The sequence below is a fragment of the Magnolia sinica genome, chromosome 11 (genome assembly GCF_029962835.1).
Source record: "Magnolia sinica isolate HGM2019 chromosome 11, MsV1, whole genome shotgun sequence".
In the NCBI taxonomy this organism is placed as follows: Eukaryota; Viridiplantae; Streptophyta; class Magnoliopsida; order Magnoliales; family Magnoliaceae; genus Magnolia; species Magnolia sinica.
Window position 1 is genome coordinate 30,270,223 of NC_080583.1, and position 27,549 is coordinate 30,297,771.

Consider the following 27,549-nt stretch of genomic DNA (forward strand, 5'->3'; position numbering starts at 1 on the left):
GGAAAGGGATGATACACCGTCTAAACCCGACAATGGACAGTCTAAAAGAGAGTTGGGGTCACTGTGTGTGATCAGGAGTGTGCACAGACTTGATCTCGGCGATAGTTTTCAGTAAACTTTCACCGATAGGAGAAACAGAAAAACTTACACAGATTCTAGAATAATCTTGCACCCTCTTACACTAAGGTGGCGACAACGTGCGTTGTGTGACCATAACCTAGGTCCGGTTTAATCTAAATCATGCTCTGATACCAACTTGTAACGCCCTGAAATTCAGGGATCGAGCATAACTCAGCTCCCGAGTTTCAAAACATCACTTATGCAACATATGTAATGATGGATGTATGTTTTCTGTATGAGTGCATAAAACATGGAATAGATTAAGCCAACTGCAAATATAATTCAGGGATAAGTGAAAGACGTAAGCGGAAGACTTAAAGAAATATATGTGTACATGTGCAAGTCCCTGTAATATGAATGCACTGCCAGGTCATAATTACAAGTGTTGATTTCAAAATATAAGTATCAAAATGAAATCATCTATTACAAAGAAAACCCAGAATCCCTATAGATCAGGACACGACTCATATGAACCCGCCTGAGAACTGCATAAAAGAAAACGCGTCCTCATCATCCTCATACTCCTGCTCTGCCTCAGGGGTCGCGCCATCATCTGCATCTAAGACAAAGTCTGGTTGGTGTTGAAATACCGTCCCAGAATGTGGGAGTGAGTGATCAACTCAGTGGAACTATACAGTAAAAGTTAACATGTTATCAAATCAATCAAGCAGTAATGATAAGGCAATACAATCAAACATGTCCTAATTACTCTTGTTAATGCAAGGATGTATGTAGAAATGATGCATGCTCTTGCCTGCACTCCCTCAGCGTCTTCATCTTACGGTACGCATGACAACCTCCCGTAGTGCCAACGACGCCAGCGCACATGCAATGCGGTGCATGAACATGATTACCAAGTTGTTATTAGTCCTTTTCATATAGCAGGATTGGGAAGCTAAGGTACCTTTTCTCGTATTAAGTCCCAAACAGTGATCCATTCTAGGGTCGTCAGTCCTAGACAATCTCATACGATATTACGGTTCGAGGTCGCTGCAAAGGGCTCATCACTAATCAAGACATGCCTATCATACCTTAGTTACTACCTTAAGGCTCGTCGCCTCAATGCAGTATCAAGGTATGCTCGAGGTCATAACAAAGGGCTCATCACTAATCAATGTAGGCCGATAGTACGAATATAGTGTCCCATACCACCATAATCGGCTCACGAGTCTGGTGTGCTCGCTGGTCACTACGGGTAGGCTCGTCACCCCAGCGTAGGCCGACAGCTCGACCACGGTGTCCCATACCACCATGCCCGGCTCATGAGTCTTAGTGGATCAAGGTACCATGGTTAACGGGATTGTATTGGTAAGTTTGGTACCCTAGATTCAAACAATAGCGTCCATACATGGTGTACATCTACCGAGACAATCGTGTTACTTGACGAACTCGACTAGCACGAGCGCACGTTGAGTTGAACGATATAGAGTACGCAAACACTCCATGTGGCCAAACCACTGCCGACAACCCTAATACGACTCGGGTTCGTCAAACACGTCCTACGTGGCGAAAACAACCTTGGCCACGAACTCAAGGTTTATTACCGATTCCCTAGACTATTTCATAGTCCCAAACATCTTCAATCATAACAGATATTCATATTAACAATTTAGAACAAAAATGGATCAACAATTCTAATCATACAGTATGTGAGCATTTGATGAATATCAACTTAACATGGATTTACATATAAGTAGCACGTAAAGTTAAACAACAAAGAATGAAAATTGCATGTAGGAAATCATACACACCAATAGGATAGTTAAGAATCTCTTCTCAATGCCCGTAAACAGAATAATATATTACACGCTAGATCATTCAGACATTTATACAAACACTTAAACTACATATTTCAACATACATGACGTATGTTGGTGATAACACACACTTGGACAATTTCTTTTGCCAAGGAACTGATACACATACAACTAACACAAATACACGATGATTAATCATGGCAAACATATGCTCGTATTTCATACGTATACGATACTTTCTACCTATACATAGAATACACAAATCTCAATATATCTCATATTTATCAGGAACGCAAAATAAACATCGCATTTAGCATGTGAAATTACACCCACAACAATAATAAACTATTAACCGACATTGAAAGCCTTGAAAACCATAACCTATACGAATATAGTTCACACCTTAAACCAGAAAAGGCACAACAGATCTGATTCAGACGATAAGTCTTCGTCAACGGCGACTAGATAACCTAAGGCATGGATAAAATAAGCTACATCAACACTTAAACAAGTCTAAGCTCTAAAACAGGTTAGGGTTTGACTGACTTACCCAAGAATGAACTTAGAATCGCCGGAATAACGATTCAAAAGTGATGGTTTAATGACACAGAATAACAAGGAAGAATCTCAAGATGATTCACCAACTTCTCTGTTACTTTCTCTCTCTTTTCCTCTCTCTCTCTCTCTTAGCTAGGGTTAGAAAATTCGTATGGAATTGAGAGTGAGGGTTTTAAGGTCTTTATATAGGCCTAAAATGGATGAAAATAGCCCCAAGGCCAAGGTATACTTAGGTTATAACCAAATCAGGTCTATTCCGATCCAACGGAACACTTCTGGTGGTCCTTTCTCCACGTGCAGTCGGACTTAAGCTCACTGACCATGGATCTAGGTCAGGCTGAGTTTTTGTACCAATCGGATTTACAGATCAGCTGTGGCAGACCAATCTCAATTCAACGGTCATCGAAACTCGATCAGGTCCACAAGCACTATAACATGCCTGGGCCATCTTCCCTTATCCGAGGGTAAATATGGGTCAGAATCCAACGGTCAGAAAGCTTAGAATCGACGCACAAGCGACACGACTCAGATTTCATAAATTTGTATTTAATTTCTCCGCTTTCTCACTCTTTACTCCGGACTCAAGCAAATCGGCTCAAGGCATCATATGGACTTGATATTTGAGGTGATGGTCAAGCCCAATAAAGAGATTATAATTGTCTAAGATCATTGCTATCGGACTTTCGACGCGCGGTCCAGGTTCGATACAAAGTTTCCAAGTACTCCCGAGAGTAACTGGATTTAGCGTTGAATCCTAGATTTCAGGGTAACATAGCGCTAACGATTCTACAGGTTTTGAGTCCTGCAGATCACATTTAAAGTGATTGGTGCAAATTTCACAAGCAATTGAGTTTAGCGCTAATTAACCCACACTTAACTTCTAAGGAAAATAGAGGTAGTACTCGGGTCTTTGCACGAAATTTTTCGGGTCATTACAGAAAGCGAAGAGAGAGCTACACTTATATTGGCCCTTGGATCGAGCCGTCTCTCAAGTGACAAACACTCGTGAGCATTTAAAAATACCAACAACCATCTTTATCCTCCTTTCCTTTTCCCTTTAACATTCCTTTACCTGGATTTTGTGAAATACCTCCTACACCTTTAAGATTATGTGTTTGATTTCCCTTATACCCACCCTTCTTACATTTCTTAGGATTAGGCGTGTTGTCAAAGGACCCCTCAATAAGTGAGCGATACGTGGTTTCTCGACTTTATTGTTGGCCTCGTATATAACCATTTAGGTATGCAACTCCTTTTCTGAGCCCATTCATATTGTAGTTTTCAATGAATCTGGTATATGTTAGATCAGAGGGTGACAAATGCATTCACTATTTTTTGGGAAGCCCGTTCCCACTGCGCTCATGGCCCGGCTGGCCTGCCAACAGTAATGGGAATTCTCCTACTCCCTGGTCAAAGGGTTGGTTAAATACGAGATCTACTCCACGAGGAGCGGTACGAAAGTAGGTGATATCATCACGACCTCTCTTTTCGTATCACTAGGGATGCTTAATGCCACTTCGCCAACTGAAATTACCTATGCTTTCGTGTCTCTCAATGTGATCAGCACTGGGTGTTTCCGAGCAACGAGGCTCACACCCATTCGCAATAGTTCATCCAAACTTCCTTACCCTATGACACTCATTTTGGAATAAGCCATCTTCTTATCAAGGTTAAGGAGTCAATTGAGCATCTCAGTGGCGGGATTGAATATCGGGATCAAATCAGAGTTCACACCGCCTGCCCTGAACAAATAAGAGGCGTGGGCTACAAGTTGCACATAAGCTGCCGGGTCGCACAACAGAAGAACACCCAACATAAAGATGCACACTCCTCTATGTGAAATATGAATCCTCATTGGAGCTTTTTAGTAGTAGTCATGACTAACAGCCATCAGCGGTCGGCTTGTTGGTAAGGTGAGAGCTTCAAGCCTAATTTCTAGTGACACACCCCCCACACAAGCACCACCCGATGAAGGGGAGACGAGGAAAGCTACAGGCCCAAAACCTTTGACCCTTCTTTCTATAAAGTGGGGGTGCCCGAGGCACCTCATCTTGTCATTGAGTCCTTGCTCATTCCCGTTAGGCTAAAGTGTTTGGTGTTTCCTTCTTTACGCCCGTTCACACTTTGCTGACCTATCGCATGGTAAAGAGAAGAGAGTACGAAAGAATAATAAGCAGAGCACACCGTAGAAAGATCCTAAATATGACAAGTCCCCCATGGATTCGAGAAGAAGGAAATTCAGAACAGGAACGAAACGAAATGAAGTGAGAGCCCGAATAGGGGAGGCGAGAACATCTTGATCGAAAGCTCCACTACTCTAAATAGTGAGAAAGACTTTTCAAAATTTGATCAAATCAATCGAGAATCTCATCATCTGTTAGGTGGGCCAACCGTTTATAAGATAGGCTGATAAGGGCTGGGTGTCCATGTCACAAAACCTTTCTCTAGTTGACGAATCCAATTATTGATTGAATCGAAGTGGATCAAATTCATTAGCAAATGAAAAATCTATCATTTTCACACTCATAAAAAAAAACTAGAAAAGAGGAGTCACTAAGACAACAGCTAAGTAAGCAAGCAAGAAGGAGAGGTGCAAAAGGTGAGGCAAGGGGGGAACATCTCTATCAGATAACAACAAGCCGGCAGCCTCGATGCAGGGGCTAGGCGAGTCACTTTCCTCTAGTAAGGCAAGCCTATCTATTATCAAAATATAACAGGGCTTCTATGACTGCTCCTTCTGGCGACTAGCTCCAACCGCTAGCAGTTGGTGGTTAACTTCCTCCTCCAATCTTCTGAGAATTGAAAATCCACTAGGTTCTCGGTTTCATGAGCCGTCTCCATCAAGGTGCACAATAGATGTCCTCTCGGCCTTATCCATCTGCTGATTCGTGGTGGGGGCTCTCCACTCTAGGAAGATTATGTCCAGGATCTGGTAATCTAAGCATTGCTTCTTCTGGTCGGCTTGTATTAGCTAGTGCTTTATTATAGGTAGTCATTCCCCCCGTTCCATTAGTCTTTTTAAAGGTACTTGAATCTTAAGTCGACCCCCCCCCCCCCCCCCCTCCGGAACTTAATCAGTTTCAGGCTCAAGTGCCTGCTCATCCATCTTCATTTCAAAGGCGAACATCTCCATTGAGTGACTGTAATTATTATGGTTTACAATCAAGAGTTCTTAACCAATCCTTTCTCACCGCGACTTTACTAGATATGGGGGACCTTCACTTCTTCTAAAGTAGACCCGGAGCTTCTTTCTTCTCTTGCGAAGCCCTGATAAAGTAACTGGTGGCAGGTTAGTACAGTTCTCATGCTGCTGATTTGGCCCTACGCTGATTCAAGAGCTTCTTCTTTAGTCTAGGATTATAAATAATAAGAAAATAAAAAGAAGCGGCTGGGCGAGAACAAGAAGCGGTCGTCGTCCTGTAGCTGGTAGCTCTACTAAGTGAAGAACTGCTTGCTGCCTTTTCTTTGCGAATAACATGCATAGGTAGCCTAGGAGAAGAGAAGCAAGCTACCCTTGCCTACCTCTCATCTATATCTATAGGCGGCAATGGTAACAGCTGGAAAGAATGGTAATAGTATGAGCGGCCGGGCTGGCGCTCCGCGTTCTATCTAGGTTCCGCTCTTACGTACACCCCACCTCACATAGAAAAGGGCAACCTCCTCATTAGAAGAACTCGTGTGAGTGGGAGGGGATTGATTCATTCATTCATTAGATACGTCTTCTTCCGTGATCCTTAGTAGCTACCAACACTTTTAGTTTGTTGGCGATCTCAAACACTTTCAGTGCGCAATCACTCATGGGATCATCCTCTTTTGGTTTTAGGTTATACATGCATTTTCCTTTTTGGGGCCTGAACGTAGCACCCATTTGGGAATTGAACAATTCCTTCAAGTGAAGGTAGATGTCCCTCACATACGCCATGTTTTACAACTGATCGCAGAACACATTGGAGATTGAGGCCAATATGTACACCTTAGCCACTTCATTTAATTCTTTCCCATTTGGTATAAATAGTAGAGATGGCAAGCATCTCATCATCATTGTCCAAGTAAGGAGGGGAGGCTCATGAATGATATACAATACATGCTCGAAGGTGAGTATAAGTTTTAGCTTTTGAAATCAATTTATAAAGTGATTTCACATATCGTATTTAACTTCGACATTTTTCTACGTGACCAAATCACTACCATAAGCTAATGTATGTGGGTTTACCTTATGTCTCGTGCTAGGGCCTACATTTTAGGCACACAAACAACGAGTTCATCAAGTTGTGTCCCCAACACAACTCATTGGCTCCCATTGCACGAAGCAATTTGAGGTAATCATATCAAGTTACATAGGAGGATCAAGTTGTGGTGCCAATACCCTCCACATAACTCGTTTCAATCATAACCATGTGCTTCATATCATGTATTAATCCATCCATAAGGACCCCGAGCATCTATCGTAATCTAATGTGTGACATAAGATAATTGAGGAATTGTAGTATCCTTTCTCCTACATCAGGGCACACAACCATGTGCATGATTAGTGCACCCTCTTGATTTGTGAGTCTTTGGATACAAGTCAAACTATAGAAATAACATTATCAGTGCTCAACATCACATATCATGGCAACTAGTAGGATGTTCCATGTCTAAGTGATATCCACAATGTGTGCCTAATCGGGTTATGTAACACCCATTCCAATTCCCATCTAGATGAAGGAATAGTTGAGAAAGTGTTCCCACATACAGATCACAAGGATATCCCAATCTTAAGCAAGGAAGAGCCTACAACCACACGATCAAGGAAAGATATGATCACATCACTATTTTATTTTGGCAACATCAAGGAAAGATATGATCACATTTGTTTCGACAAGAAATAAATGTATTATGATTGGGTATATCTTATTCAATAATAACAAAGGAAATTGGAAGAATGTTCATCATCGGGCATTTTTATTAATTCTGGAATTCATTTATATCCTCATATTTCCCTTGATTCCAATACAAAGTGTATTTTACAAATGTAACAATGATGTATGTGGAAATAATTCTGATAATGATTTTGCCAGCATTCCAGCTTGTGATGCATTCGTCCCAAGGAAGGAGAAGTTGGGTGGATTTAGGAATCCTTCAGAAAGCCTCAACTTCTCTTTTGATTCGTTTGAGATGATAATCTCAAAAAGAATAATAGAATTCCATCATAGACCACTGTCTCTACGAAGAAATGAGAGAATATATAGGCCTAATGAAGCTATCTGTTGCAAGGCATACGATGGTCAAGACGTCCCACATGATCACATTGACCATGAAAAACATCCACATCATAGGACAATCATGCAACACAAGTTAGGGAATATAAGATGTGCACAACATGTCAAAAAAAAAAACAAAAAAACTTGGAAGCAATGTGCAGCTCAGCTTTCATTGTAATAGCAAATGGATTGTTTTGATCGATCTCCTAGATAGAAACCTCAATAGACCAACTAAGCCTCTAGATGTCTTCAACAAACCTTAATTGAGCTAGGATCAAGTTTTAACCCAATCTAATCTCAAAAGAATGAGATCTGTTGAAGACAAGATGAATGGCTCTGATTGAACTGATTCAAATCTGGATGTGTACTGTCTAATCCACCATCCTGTAGAGCATGTTAAGATGTCCAAACTAACCAATTTTTTGGTCAAATCGAGCTACGGTTAATGAGATATGGAATACTAATGTGTAGCTAAGGAACAGTTTTCCTTTTTTCTTATGGAGCTAGAATGTCCACATTAGTTTGTTGTCCATGATGTGTTGAAGACTCCCACTGGATTAAATTCGTCCAATGGACCCTTGATTAAAACCCAAAAGTGGGCCATTACCACAATCCTTTTGGGCCCACACACTATCTGATGTGGCTGGACACATGGTTGTCCCCACATGAGTGGACATCCATAGCTAAGCGCAGTTTTCCAATATGGATATAATCATCAATATGTGCATGATAATGAATGGATATGACCAATTTCTAGACTTGGAAAATCCAAAAATCCTCACAACACTAAATATGAAATAATGATGAGAGAATTTTGAAATTTGGAAAGTAGTGGAACAAACTAGAACATAAGAGACAAAAGATGAAGGTTGTCCAAAAAAGGAAAGAGGAGAGAAAATCTATCCCTCTCCCTCTTACACTCTGTATGGACGCCCCCTCCTAGTGTGGTATTTGTATGTATGGCGGCCTTTGTGGGGCCCGCCACATGGGCCTCACCTCGAAGATCTACCCCTTCCATCTCTCTTTCTCTTTCGCGTGCTTGGTCTGTCCATATTCTCCTTTCCTCGAGTGATCCATAATGCATCCTTGAATTTTATTAATGGTGCGACTTGATGACCCTAGATGTATCTGTGCAAATTGACATCCCAGCTAATCTGGGCCATCTAAGATGCTATTCATGATGAGATCTAAAAGAAACAGAAGATTATAACCAACGGACCATCGATGGCAATCGTATACATTTATTTTCTCACAACCATACATACATGTAATTTTCCAATTAAATCATCAAATCCACACCGTTTACTTCGTGTTAATTCATGTATGCCTAGAATTATATCTGATTTGATATTATATTGTATCTTATCCAATTCATGCACTCTTTCACTTAAGGGGTATTTTTTGTTTACCACTAAATTTAGATGGGAGAACATACTTAGACCAAATGATGATTAAGTTAAATGTGTGGTCACAACATTCTTTTCTAATGCTAGTTGTTAATTTGAGGGAAGTTACTAATTCTTTTTCTAACTGAAGTTATGGCCTTTGATTGAGTAAAATGGCAGAAAAGGATTCATGTAGCCAACCCCAATTAGTTGGGATAAGGCTTGGATGATGATGATGATGAAGTTGCTAATTCTTTTACCATTTCCACGAGTGTTTCAGTTGACTACGAGTATACCAATAGAATCTACTTGGTTCTTGAGTTCATGGACCATTCTCTGGAAGGACTTTTAAGTTGCCGAAAGGTGCGATTTGCAGTTCCACACATCAAGGTATCATGCATTTCAATGGCCTAAAACAAGCTCACTTCATTTATTAAATCAACCCTTGGGAATTAGGTGTTTACCAATTTTCCTCGTCAGTGCTATATGAAACAGCTCTTGGAAGGACTCTGTTACTGTCATGCTAATTGAGTACTTCATCGTGACATCAAAGGTTTCTTATCAAATACTTGATTGCATCTTTTTCTTGGCCAGGATCTTTTTTTTTCTTTTTTTTCTTTTTCCAGCTTCAACTGACATCCATTCTACATCTATTTGTGCAGAAGGTAATATTCTAATCAATAATGAGGGAATTTTAAAGCTTGCAGATTTTGGCCTTTCACGCTGGTGCCCCAGCGATGACAGCAATGAACCAAACAAGGACAACACCAAACTTACATTTGAGGTTATTAGTTTGTGGTATAGGTATTGTTATACCTTGATCACTATCTTGGTTAGAGTGTGGATTTGCGAGTAGTTAAGCTTCTTTTCTTACCCCAAGAACATGTAGCATGTTTCCCTTCTCAACTGGTACATGGCCACAATGATTTGACTAGACCTCCAGAGTTGCTGCTTCAGACTGACGAGCATTGTGACTATGGCCCAGCTATTGACATGTGGTCTGCTGGCTGTGTTTTCGCAAAGCTGCATGGAAAACGAGTCATGGAAGGGAAAGACAAGGCAGGTTTCTGTTTCAAATCCATAAAATGGAGGATTTATGTAAGATGGAATATGAAATAGGCTTTCTTCATTGTGTGATTTTAATCAATTTAGAGAAGGAATCAATGATATAAACAAGTTGGGTTGGAGCTACACTGGATGTACACAATTGCTTTAATCTTACCTTCCATGTTTCTATATTAAATCAAGAAAGTGCTACCACACTTTTTCAGGTGTTTATTACAATCACACTTTCAGGGGCAATCATGTTTTTGTATTATATGCACCACTAGTTAATATTCATGGAATTTGATTGTTCCTTGGTCGACTATAGTATTTTGTGATAAAATTTTGTGGTTTTAATCTCAATGGTAGACAGCTTGCATTCCAACATTGATATCTATGATTCTACTCTGGCTTACCTATCAAAACAAAAACAAAAACAAAATAGAAAGAAAGAAAGAAAGAAAATTGTGTGGATTTTGGTTTTACTGATTTTTAATAGTAACTAGTAACTTTTGTGCTCCTAGTAAGAGAAGGCTGACGCTAGTTGTCTTTCTTTTTTTTTTTCCTTGCTGTAGGCAGATCAAATGTATAAAATTTGGGATTTGTGTGGATCTGCTAATGAATTCAACTGGCCTGGGGTTTCCAAGTTGCCAAAGTATGATGAATTCAAGCCGCTAAAGCCAATGAAGAGATGTGTTAGGGAGGTTTTGAGTGAGTAAGTAGTAAATTTATGAGTTTGATTTTGCTTTTAAAATTAGCTGTAAATGAAGCAGGATCTCTTTTTTCCTTTTGACAGTCTTGACCCCTATGCTTTGGAGTTACTGGACAGAATGCTGACTCATGATCCATCTAAGGTATCACTTTCAATGTGTTCATTTTCTAGATTGATCTAAATGTATAGATATCTTCCTCAGTGTGCTCAACACTTCCCAATTTTTTCCTCAACTCGATGTTTTTCAACAGATTTTAAATCTCTGAGTTTTTAAATTTGATCTTTCTTCACTTTTGTTTAACTCCATCCAGTGGATGGATGATGGACTGTTCTCGATTATTTGTTATCTATCAATTCTCTCATATTAGATTATGGATGAATTGGTAAATTGTGGTCTGCTTCGCTCTCGATTATTTATTTATAGTGGCAGATTTTTTTTTTCTTTTGGCAGAACTGCTTGTGTTTGAAACATCCATGCGATTCTATGCAGAGGATATCAGCGAAAGAAGCACCTGAAGAGGCTTATTTCTCTACTGATCCTCCTCCAAGCGATCCCAAGAGGTTCTCCTTCCCCATTCTTTCAAACAAAAATCATGTTAAGCAGCTTGTATCATTGGGACTGTCGATCTGGTGGGCTGCCATGTAGCAATAGGTCAAGACTCATGATGATTGGACAGCTCATTAGTTGTGAATTCTCCATTCTAAAGAATACCTTAGCTCTAATAATTTCTTTGGTGGGCCACTGATCAACTGGATTTCACAATCTTATCCATTTCTTTATCTGGCCTATCAACACAGCAGCCCATAGATCAATGGTTGCAATGGTAGTTCATATTTGCCACATGTACTATGAGGGGGGAGGTGCATTTCTCTCTAAAATTCATGCTACTCCCAACTGAAGTTTCTCAAGACTACGGCATTTCAAACTTCAGCAATTGTATAACCATATTCTTCCATGTTACAGCTTACCCAAATATGAATCCTCGCACGGGTCCTGGGTTCTGTCTGGCAAAGATTCCAGTGATGGTGGGCCCCACCCGGATCACAAAGTTCAAGGGAGAGGAAGCTGCACCAGCAGCCCATGCACATCACAGGGGCATGTCCTACAAACTGATGCAAGCAGTACACATGATGCCAGTCCTGGAGCAGTTGGTGACAGTTATGGAGTCAATGCTCGACCAGCACCAAGGTAATCCGGACGGTCTTTGATCTATTCCTCATGGTGGCTGAAATGTTGGATGGTCAAGATTGAGGTGGATAAGTGGCTTTTATGCATAATTGAGACAGGATTTTCTGCTATAATATGTTTACGAAGGTTTGTTAATTGTTTCATTCATGGGAGGAAAATAAAGATGTTGATGGGATTCGTTTGGATTCCTAAGGATTGATGCTGTATCATGCATAAACAGTAATAATAATAGTAAAAATTCATTTGAAGAGGGACTTCAGGCATATTCAGTCAAGCTATCCCACCTGATTATCATTGTGGCCCACATGGCTAGCAGAGCTGCCTGACTCAAATTCAGTGAAATCATGAAAGTAGAAGTTTCAGTTGTCTAGACCATTGACCTATTGATGGGCGATGCTCCATAAACCTCTTCGACAGGACCATTCAAACTCATGAAAAAAGGCACAAATTGAAGGCTAGGATCTTGCAGCCTTGGAAATCTTGGGATCAAGCTTCATTAGATAACTGAACTATGGCTAGTAACTGGAAACCGAAAACCCGAGTATACTGTTTTCAATCTTGTAAATGTGAAGATTTTGCAAAGATAGAATAGCATGCTCAGCCCACATGCATGCCACCACGAGCCAGAGTGGTACAAGGGTGTGAGATCCAAGCCGATAATCAGGTGGGTCCATCATTTTGATGTTTTTGGCACAAAAATCAGGCATAAAACTTGGAACATATGATATGCACTAACAGGAGAAGTCTGTTCCAAGCATTCTCACTCTCATCAAGAGAGGGTGTGAAACTTAGGAGAGATCAGAGCCATTAATCATTTGGACGCAAGCATCCTACACACATGTGAAAGCTAAGAAGCATGGATCGACTATCAAACATGATGACACATGGTTAGATTTAGGGCTATACTGGTTTTCAATCTAGTAAATGTGAAGATCTTGCAAAGATAGAGCAGTAGTCATCGATGAATGAGATGTGGTTAGATTTAGGGCTAAATTGTGGAAACTTGGATGTATACACCCTAAAATAATATTCCATTAAATAACTCAAGAATATATACAACCTGATAATAAATCTTTCTTGAATCTATAGCATATACAACTCCATGTGGGTTCGAGTGCCCATGTTATGTGTGTGTGTGTGTGTGTGTACACACACAAAACTCCATATTCTCTAACAATTCTCACATGTGAGTCAAGTGCAGTTTCAAAGCAAGATCTTTAAGATGAATTTTGTGATCATTGGTTTAGGATATGTAAATCTCTAAAAGATAGCCCTTGAAGCCAAAGGATAGAGAAATCTCTTAAATAAATAAATAAAAGTGATATTATTGATATTATTGACGGATACATATTCGTTATCACATGGAATATATCGGTTGCACTGCATAATTGGTTGAATTTTTCGATAAAAAATTTAGAGATTATTAAAAACGACACTAATACATACATAAAATTAAAAATTAAAAAAAAAATGAATGAATAAATAAATCGTACAAAACAAGTAAACATAATAGGTTTCCTTATATTGGGTCTTAATTTATGCGTTGTATGGTTGAACTGAGTTATAATATTCAAAATTAATTCATAAAATTCATAAATGGAAAAAGACATGTATGGAAACACAAGTATTACATTCAGAAAAGGAAAAGAAGAACCAGACAACTAGAAATAAACATGTGGATTTTGAAAAAAAAAAAATTAATTTAAGAGATTCATAAAAGAAATATAAAGGTTCTAATACGTCATGTACTCCACCACTACGAGTGGTATTAGTATGCGCAACTGATATATATATATATATATATATATATATATATATATATATATATATATATATATATATATATATATATATATATAAAGAAGGAAAAAAATTCAACTTGGCCATTTCTTCTAAATTTTGAAATCAAAGCTTCAAATCCATAATTTTTTCTCTCATTGGACCAAAGGCTTGGATTGGAACGTGGATTGGGTACTACCCCTCCCCATCCCTATCGTCTAGGAATGGACACGGCTTCTAAGGGGCCACCATGATATATGGTTTTATCCACACTATCGATCAAGCCCAAAAATAATGCAACTCCGTCAAGTGGAGCACACTATAGGAAGCAACGGTGATAATGACACCCGCCGATGAAAGTCACATAGACATGGATGAAGGGAGAGCACAAATATCAGCTTGATGTAAAACTTCTGTGGCCTCCTAAAAGTTTGCAACGGTGTGTGCTTAATCCTCATTTTGTGGCCCACTTGAGCCTTGGAATTGCCTCATTTATAGGCTTGTACCCTAAATGGATATGATAAAATGTATAGACGATGTTTTGTGGCCGAGTTCACAAAACACAAATATTTTGTGGCCCCTCAAAAAGTTTTCTACGGTAAGTGTTTAATCCCTACTCTGTGGTTCATTTGAGCCTTGGAACTGCCTCATATTTGTGTGATCCACTTGAGCATGGAGCTGCCCCATTTTTGGGCTTTAATCCTAAAATGATACAGAAAAGTGGATGGACGGTGTGGATAAATCCTTTACATCATGGTGGGCCCTCAGAGCAGCTGTCCGTTGCTAGCTAGGGTAGTACCTAATCCGTGTTCCCTGGATTGCTGAAAGTGGGGCCCACTGTGAAAAACTGAAGACCCGAGTACGCTGCCCATATACTCGTGTCGAGGATCCTCGCTTTTTAAAACCCTCCCGCCCATTCGCATAACGAAAAAACCGTCATTCGAGTTCTTTCTTCTCTCTCTCAATCAATCCAACAAGAAGAGAAGATTTCTTGTCTCCGTTTCCTTCAATCAAAGAAAAAGAAAAGGAATAGTTCTGAAGGTAATAACTCCAATATCCTCTCTCTATCAGCTGCAGTCAATCCATTTCACTTTTTATTTTCTCTCTCCTCTTTGAATTCTTGATTTATACGAAATGGCAAGTGGGTTTGATGCAGAATCCAAATTCCAGTCTGCAATTTTGTTTATTTTCGTTTGAAATTTCAATACTCCACTAGATGGGTTCAGAAGGAAGAAAGGAAGAGAGAGAACAAATCTCAGATTCTCTCTCTCTCTCTCGCTCTCTCTCTCTCTCTCAGCTGCAGTGAATCTCTTTCCCCCTTTTTTTATTCTCTCTCTTCTCTTTGAATTCTTGATTTATACGAAATGGCAAGTGGGTTTGATGCAGAATCCACTAGATGGGTTTGGAAGGAAGAAAGGAAGAAAGAGAACAAATCTCAGACTTTTCTTTCTTCGATCTTGGGGCTTTTGTTTATTTTCAATACTACATGACCTTTTTCCTCTGCAGTAGGAAGAGTGAACAATGTCTGCACCGGACTTGGGGCAACCGGATCTTGATGACTGGCTCCCAAAGCAACCTCGAAGCATTGAATTTTTTGAGACATTGGCTGTGATCTCGTCAGGAATATTTTGGTGTGTAGAAAAGCAGAGACCCCTTTTATTAGATTCCTAGCATTCATTGAAATTCAGTCACATGGCTAATTGCTACAATTATTCTTTCCCTTATATCATGCCATGGCCTTTTTCTTTTGGCTTTTGAGATGTATGTTCACACTGTGTAGATAATCTAGCTCAAGAAATTCCAGTCTGCTCATCAGATCCACAACAGTATATTAAAAGACTAGACGTGTATAGAACAGTTTTTCCCATCTGTCCACTTATTTTATACACGGTGGCCCACTTGATAAGTAAAACTGACATGTTTTCTGGCTTAGAGATATAGAGCGTGTAGCCCACCTGATTGACTGCTATGATCTTTCCCATATGTCCAACATTGGCATGTGCAATTGGGTATAGATGGACAGGACTGTACATGCATGTGGGCTTTTAGCCAAAGTACTGTCATCATATACATATATAAAAACTTTTGTGGGAAACTAATCTGTCCTTGTTTTGGTTCCGTAAATTATGACTTCAATAATAAGAAAGTATTTGTAGCAAATGCTCTATTTTTTGTTGTTGTATGACAATAGTTAGACATCCGAATCCTAAGATTTCATTTATTATCTCTTGATAAATAAACACAGCTTTTTATTCGGTTCTTTGAAAATTTTAATGTACAACTTTCCTTTTGAGTTACGCTACCAAATCCTCATGCCAGATGCACATTTGATATTGTTTTTAAGTTTATTCTGGGTACTTGTTTCCTTTGAAACAAACTGCAGTTTATAGTAGCTATTCATGTATGGTTGTTGAATGGATGTCTCCTAGATGATATTTTCCTCTTCTGTTTCCAAAATTGCAGCACCATATATAAGTTGAAGGATATACAAACAGGGGAAATTGTTGCTTCAAAAGAGATATTAATAGGTTCTTTAACAAAGGAGGTATGGTGTTTTTCTTCTCTTGATTATCGTAGTCTATAATCTATTAATCGTACCTTATGACCAGGAAAATCATTTCAGTGGTATATTCATGCTTATCAATATGGTGGCCCTTTTTGTTTCGTGTTTTGCAGGAAGTAGATGATGTAATAGGTGAAATTACAATTTTAAGAAGACTTGATCATAAAAACGTGATTCCTTTGAAGGAGATAGTAACTTCTTCAGGTTCCATTTGAATTTTCACATTTTCCTTTTCTTCTTTTCTTAACTAGTGGCTCTAATCCTACATACATGTTATCGAGACTAACAAATTGTTCTTCAGATTTTCAGAGAGAAATTGACAAGGACGATCAAGGAAATCCAGGTGTGTTTCTCAACATGGCATCCAATTTAGACCTATGCGATTGTGATGGGATTCAAGGGTGTTTTCATTATTTTAATATTTTATTGAAATAGATGTTTATGATTAAAGTAATAGATGGCCAGGATTATATTGGGGTTTCTTTTGGTTTGAAGAAAAAGTAGTTTAAATACATGTAATCTAATAATTTTATAATATAGTTGATTGATGATTTTGATTTTTTAAAAGAAAGATTTTTTCCCTAAATTTCCAATGTGATGCACCCAAGTTTCTGGTGGTTTATACTTATCTCTCATAATTGGGGTTTAGAATAGGCATGAGGTAGATTTACACATGCTCTTTGCAGTGATAATGATTTAGCATCCTTCTCACTGTTGAAAAGTTGTTAATAATGATCAAGGATTTTTATTTATTTATTTATTTATTTTTTTTTGGGGGGGGGGGGACCCTTTATGTATTGTTTGAATGTTAGGATATTTCAAGTGGTACCATAGAAGTTTAGGGCTACAGTTGATGGTAGGTTAATTTGAGGAAGTTACTAATTCTTTTACCATTTCCGTAAGGGGGCTACAGTTGGCTACAAGTACACTGGTATAATCTTCTTGGTTCTTGAGTACATGGACAATTCTTTGGAAGGTATTTTAAGTCGTCCTGGTGTGTCATTCACAGCTCCACAGGTCAAGGTATCATGCACACTTCAATGACCTAAAAAATGTCCGTTTCCTTCATTAAACTGACTTAGGTGTTTACCAATTTTCCTTGTCAGTGCTATATGAAACAGCTATTGGATGGGCTCTATTATTGCCATGCTAATCAAGTGCTTCATCGTGACATCAAAGGTTTGTCATCAAATACTTAGTTGGATCTTTTTCTTGGTCAGGATTTTATTTTTTGCAGCTTCAATGATATCCGTTCTGCATGTATTTGTGCAGCACATAACATACTCATCAATAATGAGGGATGTTTAAAGCTTGCAGATTTTAGCCTTTCACGTTGGCGCCCCAGTGATGACGTCAATGAAGCTAAATTTGAGGTTACTTCTTTGTGGCATAGGTATTGCTATGCCTTGATCACCTTCATAGTTAATCTTCATTTCTTTCATACTAGGAACATTAACCGTATATTCCGCTTCTCAACTGGTGTGAGTAGGCCTCCAGAATTGCTGCTTGAAACCCAGGAGATCTCTCATTATGGCCCTGCTATTGACATGTGGTCTGTTGGCTGTGTTTTTGCAAAGCTGCTTGGACAACGAGTCATGGAAGGGTTAAACAAGGCAGGCTTCTGTACCCCAAATCCTTAAATGCAGGATTTATGTATGGCAGAATATGAAATTGGCTTTCTTGATTCTATGATTGTAATTAAATAAGGGAAGTAACTTATGATAAAAACAAGCTGAATTGGATACACACTGGATATAGACGATTGCTTCAATCTCGCCTTCTGTATTTCTATATTAAATCAAGAGTTGATATTTCCATTGTTTCCTGACCATTGATAAAAGATTTGATGCCTCGAGCCTTTTCCATTCCTTCACCTTAATGTGAAAATATGCCTTTGGTTTTGTTCTTGGAAAGGCCATAGCTGTAATCATTCAAACTTGATGTTCAGGGACATTCATGTTTTTCCATTGTATGACCACCAGCCCACATAACACACAATCGTATTTCTTACATGGATATTTTTTCATCATGCAAAATATTCTTTTTTCTTTGATTGTTCCTTTGTGTTGCCTCTAATATTTTGCATAAACTTGGGTTTTAATTTTCTTTTCTGAACTTTGGTATGATTTGGATTTGAGCATGTAGTTCAATGGTAGAAAATCTGCATTCCAACATTGGTATCTATGGTAGTCCAGTTCACCTATGAAAAATTATATATATATAAACTTCAGCAGGGGTTTTAATTGTACTGATTTGAAAAGTAAGCCTCCTACTTTGTGATCCCAGTAGAGAAGGTTGATGCTTGTTCTCCTGCTTTTGCTTGCTGCAGGCAAATCAATTGCATAAAATTTATTTGTTGTGTGGATCTGCTGATGAAGACAACTGGCCTGGGGTTTCCAAATTGCCCAAGTATGATGACTACAAGCCACAAAGTCCAATGGAGAGACGTATTGAGGAGGTTTTCAAAGAGTAAGTAGTTCTAGATTAGTAGACTCTTTTCAAATGATAAGGTCTGGTATTAAAGTTGTCTCTGTTTCCCTCATTAGTCCTCTTGTTGCTGGGCTTAATTTGTATTCCCTTTTCTCAACAGTGTCGACACCCCTACTTTGGAGTTACTGGACAAAATGCTAACTCTAGATCCATCAAAGGTATCACTTTTCTAACTATTGTACTTATTTTGATTTTTTTATTATTATTTTATTTTAATTTGTCAGATTGATCTAAATGTATAGATATCTCTTGTGGTAGTGACTAGAGGGAATTTGGACTTCATGTGCCCAATGCTTATCATGACTATGAGCTAGCTTCTTGTTCTAAAGATTGTTCTTTGATTTTATGTTATTTATTCGTGTTAGATATGTGTGCCTTGGGAATCCAGTGGTTCATATGTTGATGCATCTTGTGCCTTGGAAATCCAATGGTTCATTTGGGGGTTCCTTATGGAATCTCTCTTGTGGGTCCTTGGGGAAAGAATGAAGTTGACTCCATGGCTACCATGGGTAAGGGCAGTGTTTGAAATATTGGTATCGCACCCTTGGGATATAGATACATATCGGTTATCGCACGGGATATATCATTTGTATCGCATAATTTATCGCACTTTTTGGGAAACATAGGGAAACATTGGGAAAATGGTTGAATTTTTTAATGAAACTTTGGGGATTGTTAAAAAAGCCCTTAATACACACTTTTAAATCATAACATCTCAAAAAAAATATGCACAATAAGTTTCCTTTGTGTAGGGTCCTAAGCTATGCAATGTTTAACTGAACTAATGCAACTATATTTAAATTGGATGGATGATATTTATAAATATATCATAGTCATGTATGAAAATAGAACTAATTCACTGGTATGGCCCATAATATGAACATATCAACAAATCTGTTGATTGGGTCATAAAGACCCAGATGAAGGGAAAAAATAAATATCAGGTTGGATGACAAATAAACATCACCGTGGGCCTTAAAAAGGTTTCAACAGTGGAAATTAACAGTTCCACTATTTCCTGTGGTATGGTCCACTTGAGTTGTGGATATGGTTCAATTTTGGGCTGAACACCTAAAATGATCAGTAAAAACGGATGGACGGCATGGATAAACCATGTGCAATCGCGGTGGGCCCAGCAGAGTTTACTCGGTACGAGCATGCCCATCTCGCCCGTCATTGACGGAAACGGATTGGCTACTCCACCAGCCAATGGCTGATGGTCGGTGCTCTGTGGGCCCCACCATGATGTATGTGTTTCGTCCATGCCATCCATATATTTTTCTAGATCATTTTATGGTATTACAAGAAAAATTAGGTATATACCAATATCAACTGGACCACATAACAAGAAACGGTGTGGAATGAATGTTGACCATTAAAAACTTTTTGGGGTCCATAGAAGTAGTAGATCTAGCTGATATTTGTTTTTTCCCTTCATCTGGGTCTTTATGACCTAATCAACAGATTTGATGTCAAATGAACAGTACAGTGGGCCTTAGGAGGATTTAAATGATGGATATCCAATCACTATTGTTTTCCTGTGGTGTGGTCCACCTGAGATTTATATCCCTCTCGTTTTTGAGATAAAGCCCTAAAATTATCTTTAAAAATGGATGAACGGAATGGATGAAATACATACATTATGGTGGGGCCCACAGAGCACCGACCACCATCCGCGGAGCTAGTGTCAGGGGGAGTAGCCAATCCGTTTCCGTCACTGACGGCCCCAATGCCACATGACCAACTTATGAGGGTCCCACCATGATGTATTTTTTGTATCCACACCATCTGTGCATTTGAAGAGATTATTTTATGGCATGAGCCAAAAAATGGGTCAGATCCAGAGCTCGAGTGGACCTCACCATAGAAAACAGTGGAGAGAGTGACTCCTTAAAGGTGGGCCCTTAAAATTCCTAAATTTAGGGATCAACCCCTTAAATTAGATGGGAAAACGGATGGACGGCGTGGATAGACCACATACATTAAAGGTGGGCCCAAGTGAGTTTACTGAGTACGATAAGAGCTACTCCGTAACCCATCGCACGCGATCCAAACCCCTTTTCACCCCATCCGCGCTCTTCTTCTTCATTTTCCCTCTCGTTCATGCATGCAGGAGGTTTCGACAATCGCGGCGACGACGATTCTCGTTCCGGCCTGATTTCTCGCCGGATTTCTCGTCGGAATCTCCGAGAAATCCCCACAGATACTCTCCAATCAGCGATGGAGGAGGAAAATTGAAAAAAATTGCGAGAAAATTCAAGAAATTCATACTTACTTGTCGAATGGCCCACCTCCAATCACCAATCTTCGCGGGTACTCTCCGATTTCTCCTTCTTTTTTTTCTAATTCATTTTTAAAAAAAAAATTCTCCACCTATACGCATGGCTATTTATGGACGGATGTGGGTTGTTGGCTACAGTGGGACCCATGAGTCCCCTGCAAAGCGTCCATGAGTGTGCAATATCGACGATATATCGTGCAATATATATCGTCGATATCGCACGATATATCATGCAATATCTGGATTTTGGCATTTTTGGTATCTTCTGGGCATTATCACCCGGATATCGTCTCGCTGGGGGCCGATAACAATAATATCGGCCGATAGTATCGATATTTCGAACACTGGGTAAGGGATACTTGTTTATCAATAGTTCTTGACTACCTTGAATTCCTTAACAATGTCATTGGGTTTGGGTGACATAGGATGAGTTTTGTGGTTATTATGTATGTGTTGTGGAATCTAGGACGAGTTGGGATGGAATAATCTCCATCAATGGGCATTTTGTTGCCATTGCCCTCATCGCACATGTGCATGTTGTGAATTTTAGATAGACATAAAAGCATAAACTTTGATAAATTTCTAGATTCTATAATTAAGAATAAGATCCCATCTAGATACAATTAGATTCCAAAAACTCACAACTAATGGTCAATATTTTGCCTCAGATTTGTATCGTATGATCGCTACAAAATTATTGTATGATCATTACAAAATTCTGATGTCAATCCGCCAACATAGGAGGTCTCTCCACAATCTATCCCAGAAAAACATAGAGTCGGCATAATGTAGGGTTGGCCATTGCTCACCTTGAGAGCCGTTCACAGTTGGATCCATTGCACACACATGGTGAAGGAGGGAGCAGAGTGGACTCTCTCTCTCTCTCTCTCTCTCTCTCTCTCTCTCACTCTAGATGTCCTAAAGGGTGGGGATGTCCAGGCCTCTCTCTTGCTCTATATACCTTGGGATAGGATCTATTTATAAGGAGTCAAGGGTTCAAAGGAAATCATTAATACGTTCCTCCCCACACCTGTAGATTTTGATATGCCCTACTACATCAAAAGTCTAAAAGCCTACCTTATCCATGAATAAAAAATTGATCAAATCCTTCCACTTTTTGTCACTACCATCCTTAACCTAGTCCCATGCCGGTATAAGAGATGGATCACCAAATCTCAACCATTGGATGTCTCATAATCAAAACAATTTAGGTTAAAAGCAATGGATCAATGGTTAAAATCTATAAATTAAACATCTAAAACATTTAAAATTCATTGCCCCGCTTTAAAACCACTTTATGAACAGTACAAGCATCAAGATTAGTCCATAATATGTATCCTTAGTACGAAAGTGGATCCCTTGTTGGGGCATGTGGACTTCTACCACATTGTAATGCATGTGCCCAGCCACACCCATATGCCAGCCACCAATGTGACCTTGCAAGGTGAGTCATAGCCTAAAACACTAGGACCATGAGTCCCAACATGACCTCATGCCTAAGGGTTAGTCAAAGATAACACGTGGTCAAGTCAATCCGGTCCAGGCATGATGATCTCTCAAATCAGAGATTTGATGCGATCCTCCAATGCTATGGCCCACCAGAGTTTTAGGTCAGGGTGAAAGTTGGGCCATGGGGTCTCATGGGTTTCTGCATCATGTGGACCATTCAGATTTTGGAACCGTATGTATTTTGCTGGAATACCGTCTCGTACACTATATATATATATATATATATATGTGTGTGTGTGTGTGTGTGTGTGTGTGTGTGTGTGTGTGTGTGTGTGTGTGTGTGTATATTTGAATTCATAACTCACAACGACATGCCAACATTGTACCAACCCTTATTGAAAGGGAAGCATGCCTACAATACATGCTCAACTCACCTTACAAATGCTAGCGAATCGTCTAGTGGCAACATTGGAATCCTTACCAGAAGAGGGGCCCAAATGCGTAAGCTGATAGAGATCGATGGCTACCCAAAGTTATCCTACTTGAGTTGAGCTAACTGACCTTGTAAGCGGAGGAGGAAGCCGTATCACACCAGAGAGCTTCAATTGACCTACCAAAGGCTGCAACAAGTGTCATGTTGTGTTCACTCCTTTCTGGTGGTTAGCGAAAAATACACACACACACACACAACGAAATTCTCACTTAGGAACAGGTTCTCATGAGAACTGCTGAGCGCTTTTTGATACATGATGTGAGCACAAAATCTGAATGCTCCACTAGATGAATTACCTCATGAAATCCCCAAAGCCCAAAAGTTAGCCTGATCCAAAAATCTGGTGGGCCATAGCAAAGTGAGAGGGAATTCACTCCTTGATTTGCCTCTCATTTCACTATGGCCCACTAGATTTTTGGATCGGGGTAAGTTTTGGGCCGTATGAGTCTCGTGAGGTGACTCATCTAGTGGACTGGTCAGATTGCATATACACATCATGTGAGACAAGTTATCAAAAAGTGCCCACAAGTTCTCGTGGGATTTGGTTCTTAGGTGAGCATTACTCTCTCTCTCTCTCTCTCTCTCTCTCTCTCTCTCTCTCTCTCTCTCTCTATATATATATATATATATATATATATATATATATATAGACACACATATATGTATGTATGTATGTATATGTGTGTGTGTGTGTGTGTGCGCGTGCGCGCGCATGTATCAAGCACACTCCAATGGTACCATCTTGTTACGGGGCCCACACGATGTCTGCATGACATCCAACCAACCCATCATATGCAACACCTACTTAAGAATTAGCTGAATTGATGGGGATGCCCACCTTGATTTGCACCGGGCCCACCATAAATATGATTTGCATATAGGACACCCACTCTATCAAGAATTTTGTGTGTGTGTGTGTGTGTGTGTGTGTGTGTGTGTGTGTGTTAAGGGTTACGGTTATGGTAATCTAGATAAGTATGACACTCTACCATCCTATGTGATGCTGGCCCACCTCGGCCCACTATAGGGCCCAACAGCCCACATAGGCCCAACATGTGGTGATTTTTTTGGATTGTTTATTTATAAATTGTAATTTACAGTTTTTGGAAGATATATTGCTGACTTAAAGATGTGATTGGAGATATGTGGGGGATGTGATTAAAGATATGGGACTAATTTAAAGATGTAATTAGATTTTTTTTTTTTTCCATATTTGATTTTACCATTATTAGGCTTTTATCTCTTAGGTAGATTAGATTGATTTGAAGTCAACTATGATTGATTTGAAATCAGCCTCTTAGTTAGGGGGGTTTTCATCAGGGATTCACTTAAGTGTTTGTAAAAACGAGAGGGGGATGTAGGAAGTAGGCATTCCAAAAATTTTGAAGTATGAATTTCTTAAGTTTTGTAAGGGAAGTTTGATATCTATAAAATTATTTATCCCTCTCTACTGCATTATTCTTGTGGTTGTACTCTTGTCCATTTCTTACAATTTAGATGTCAAGATTTCATTGATTTGATAACCAGGTTGCGCCATTTTGGCAAACAGACTAGGTCATTATTTGGAAATTTTCTATTCTACATCATCTCCTAATGGCTTTGAAGGGAATGACACATAAAGAGTTTACGCAAGTAACCCAATTAATCCATGCAATCAAAAAGTGAGTAAATCAATTCACGTATACGGTGGGCAATCTCATTAATCAAGTGAGAGAGCTCTAGCATGGAGGGAATGCGGAGACCCAAGTTGGAGAACGCGAACATGTAGGGGAAGGGTCCCACTAAGGTCCTTACTAACAACGGCTGGGCCCAGTTTGTGAAGACACTAATGATCGAATCCTTCGATTGCTGGAATGCTATAGAGCCCTGAATTAAGGTAGAAATTCTAGAATTCTATGATTGGTTGTATGTTGACAACTTCATTGATTGGTTAAGAAAGGTGAAAACGGTGTTTGAGTTTAAAGAAATTTTGGATAGACGAAAGGTGAAGTTAGTAAGTATGAAGTTTTCTGATCGTACGTTAGCTTGGTAGGATGATCTCCAAGCTGAACAAATCTGTTAAGAAGAAAATAAATTCTAGGGAAAAGATGTAAAAAAGTTAAAAAGGAAGCTCCTGACCGTGACTTACGCCCGTGAGCTTTATCAAGAATTTCACGATCTACGTCGAGGGAATAAGTTGATAAATGAATACACCCATAAGTTCCATATATTGAAACCACAACAAGGTTCCGTAAGTATGAAGATAAAAAAGATTTCAAGAGATCTTAATTGTCTTGACTCGAATATCGGAAATGGATTGGCTTTCAAAGATGTATTTAAAATGTCCGATGCATATACACTTGCATTGAAAGCTGATGAGATAATTATTGGAGACTCGGGAGGAGATTTGGCACCCCACAAAGGCATCAACAACAATAGGGCAATTTGCTAAATTCCCACATAAGGCAAGCATAGGCCTTCCCATAAGTCGAGGGATGATGGACCAACATCCAACAATGAGGCTAAGCTCCACCCCAAGGGGAGGTGGTTATGGATGAGGGATCAGTCCACCCTAGATGCGACATAGCAACACTCCTTTCATGTGCTTTAAGTGTTAGTGACCCGAACACCGTTCTTTTCATTGTCTTGAACATTACTCAACCATTAAAAGAATATGTTGAAGACACTCCTAACCATATGCAGACAAAAGTTGAGGTGGACATAGAATATGAAGAACATGCATATGAGGATGAGGTGCATGTTGGAAATGATGTAGCAAATGAGTTTGGTGATGGGGTGGAGTTACTAGCTATCCAACGAACTATGCTATTGACACCTTAGGCAGTTGATGAGGGGTGACGATTGTAACACAATACCTTTTGTAGCACTTATACTTCTTGTAGGAAGATAAGCACAATTTTAGTAGATGGGAGAAGTGAAAATATTATATCATAAGAAATGGTAAGTAAATTAAAACTCAAAGAGCATACGTATCCATAACCATATCAGATTCGTTTGTTCAAGAAAGGAGGAGAAGTTACTATTAACTCCAAGTGCTAATTTTCCTTCTCTATTGGATTTAAGTACTAGAATGAGATGTGGTGTGACCAGTGTTCATTGTATCAGTATCATTACAAGTATTGTTGTTTGGGGATACAAAACCCTGCATCGATATAACCAATATTATCGGTGCTTCTAGGAAATGTGTCGCTTGTTGCAAAAACGATTAGGGACACGGGGAAAATGGTGGGATTTTTCAGTGAAATTTTAGGAGATGCTAAAATACACATATTTGCATGTTTATGAATAAAAAATTGCAAAAAATATGCATACATAACAAGTTCCAATTTAATTGGGGCCTGGAAGCTTGCACTATCATAAGAAAGTAGTGCAATACTAAACCAAGATGAGTTCATTTCATACTAGTAATACCATTAAAAACATAATAATCACTTGGAGTTGTTTCTAAATCAAAGAAAAAGTCATACATCCATCCATCCATACATGCATGCATGCACAAATACATACATCCATACATTTCTATCCATCCATCCATACATACATTAATACATCCATCCATCCAAGCACACGTACACTAATACATCCATCCATGCATGAGTGCATACATACAAACATACATACAGACCTCCACACATGTCTATCCATCCATCCATCCATACATCCCCACATACATTGATCCATCCATCCATCCATACATACATACATCACACATGTCTATCCATCCACACACACACACACACACACACACACACATATTAATACATCCATCCATTGATGCATGCATACATACACTAATACATCCATGCATCCATCTACCCATCCATGTATACACTAATGCATCCATCCATGCATACATGATCTATCCATACGTGCATAACACATCCATTCATCATCCATCAATGCACACATCCACATATACATATATCATATATCCATCCATACATGCATACATAGTTATGAAAAAAAATTAATTATTTTTAAAATTAAACAAAATTTTATTTTTTCATAATTTTTATAACTCTAAAAAATAAATTTCCACTGAAAATTGTAACAAATCACTCGTCAACATCCATCCATAAAAAGCAAACATTAATTAGTTTTTCATGAAACATTGTAACGCCCTGAAAATTGAGGGTCGAGCAGACGCTCAACTCCCGAGTTCCAACGCATCACTTATGTAACATAGATAATGATGATTAAATGTTGTCCGTATTATTGCATTAAACATGAATGGGATTACCCTACATCAGCATATCATACTCCAGAGACAATTAGATTACGCAAGCAGAAGACTGTGATAGATATATAAAACACATAAGTTGTTGTAAGTCTCCAGAGTGTGAACATGTTACCAGGTTAAATAATTACATGTTTAGTTCCAAAATATACAAAATGACAAAGTGTAATGTCATCTAATCCATATCCTTGTAGCCCCGGTGATGCAACTCCAGGTCTACATAGACCCGCCAAAGAGTTGCAAGTAGGA

General features: G+C 39.1%; 3 protein-coding genes and 1 pseudogene across 5 annotated transcripts in view; 3 read left to right on the forward strand and 1 right to left on the reverse strand.

Annotated features, from left to right (window-relative positions):
* Positions 1 to 4,113: 4,113 nt before the first annotated feature.
* Positions 4,114 to 5,568, reverse strand: LOC131218077 (cytochrome c biogenesis CcmF C-terminal-like mitochondrial protein; annotated as a pseudogene).
* Positions 5,569 to 8,154: 2,586 nt separating this feature from the next.
* On the forward strand, positions 8,155 to 12,264 carry LOC131218995 (cyclin-dependent kinase C-2-like). 3 transcript variants are annotated; one of them, XM_058213935.1, is made up of 8 exons: positions 8,155 to 9,453; positions 9,544 to 9,616; positions 9,726 to 9,847; positions 9,999 to 10,126; positions 10,687 to 10,822; positions 10,904 to 10,961; positions 11,271 to 11,380; positions 11,784 to 12,264. In XM_058213935.1, exons 3-8 carry the CDS (start codon positions 9,801 to 9,803, stop codon positions 12,010 to 12,012), a joined length of 708 nt encoding a protein of 235 aa, XP_058069918.1. In that variant the 5' UTR covers positions 8,155 to 9,453; positions 9,544 to 9,616; positions 9,726 to 9,800; the 3' UTR covers positions 12,013 to 12,264. The 3 variants fall into 3 exon arrangements, with proteins under 3 accessions (XP_058069918.1, XP_058069919.1, XP_058069920.1); XM_058213936.1 differs by having other exon boundaries at positions 8,156 to 9,453; positions 11,310 to 11,380; XM_058213937.1 differs by having other exon boundaries at positions 8,158 to 9,453; positions 9,726 to 9,867.
* Positions 12,265 to 16,155: 3,891 nt separating this feature from the next.
* LOC131218079 (cyclin-dependent kinase C-1-like) lies at positions 16,156 to 17,990 on the forward strand. The gene is made up of 5 exons (XM_058212762.1): positions 16,156 to 16,332; positions 16,464 to 16,693; positions 17,264 to 17,373; positions 17,457 to 17,529; positions 17,623 to 17,990. The coding sequence occupies exons 2-5, from the start codon at positions 16,621 to 16,623 to the stop codon at positions 17,988 to 17,990; spliced, it is 624 nt and encodes a 207-aa protein (XP_058068745.1). The 5' UTR covers positions 16,156 to 16,332; positions 16,464 to 16,620.
* A 374-nt stretch (positions 17,991 to 18,364) lies between these two features.
* Positions 18,365 to 27,549, forward strand: part of LOC131218996 (cyclin-dependent kinase C-2-like) — a 29,431-nt gene continuing 20,246 nt past the window's right edge. The window contains exons 1-2 of the mRNA XM_058213938.1: positions 18,365 to 18,819; positions 18,941 to 18,998. Of these exons, the coding sequence (XP_058069921.1) occupies positions 18,788 to 18,819; positions 18,941 to 18,998 (90 nt within the window). The 5' untranslated portion in view covers positions 18,365 to 18,787. The remainder of the gene's footprint in view (positions 18,820 to 18,940; positions 18,999 to 27,549) is intronic.

What these genes read in the sequence shown, in the direction of transcription:
- LOC131218995 (XM_058213935.1), top strand. Translation starts at nt 9,801, where the DNA reads ATGACAGCAATGAACCAAACAAGGACAACACCAAACTTACATTTGAG. An exon ending in ACACCAAACTTACATTTGAG is followed by an intron (nt 9,848 to 9,998) that starts GTTATTAGTTTG and finishes TGATTTGACTAG; the next exon opens with ACCTCCAGAGTTGCTGCTTC. An exon ending in GGAAGGGAAAGACAAGGCAG is followed by an intron (nt 10,127 to 10,686) that starts GTTTCTGTTTCA and finishes TGCTGTAGGCAG; the next exon opens with ATCAAATGTATAAAATTTGG.
- LOC131218079 (XM_058212762.1), top strand. Translation starts at nt 16,621, where the DNA reads ATGTTATCGAGACTAACAAATTGTTCTTCAGATTTTCAGAGAGAAATT. An exon ending in TCACAGCTCCACAGGTCAAG is followed by an intron (nt 17,374 to 17,456) that starts GTATCATGCACA and finishes TTTCCTTGTCAG; the next exon opens with TGCTATATGAAACAGCTATT. An exon ending in GCTTCATCGTGACATCAAAG is followed by an intron (nt 17,530 to 17,622) that starts GTTTGTCATCAA and finishes GTATTTGTGCAG; the next exon opens with CACATAACATACTCATCAAT.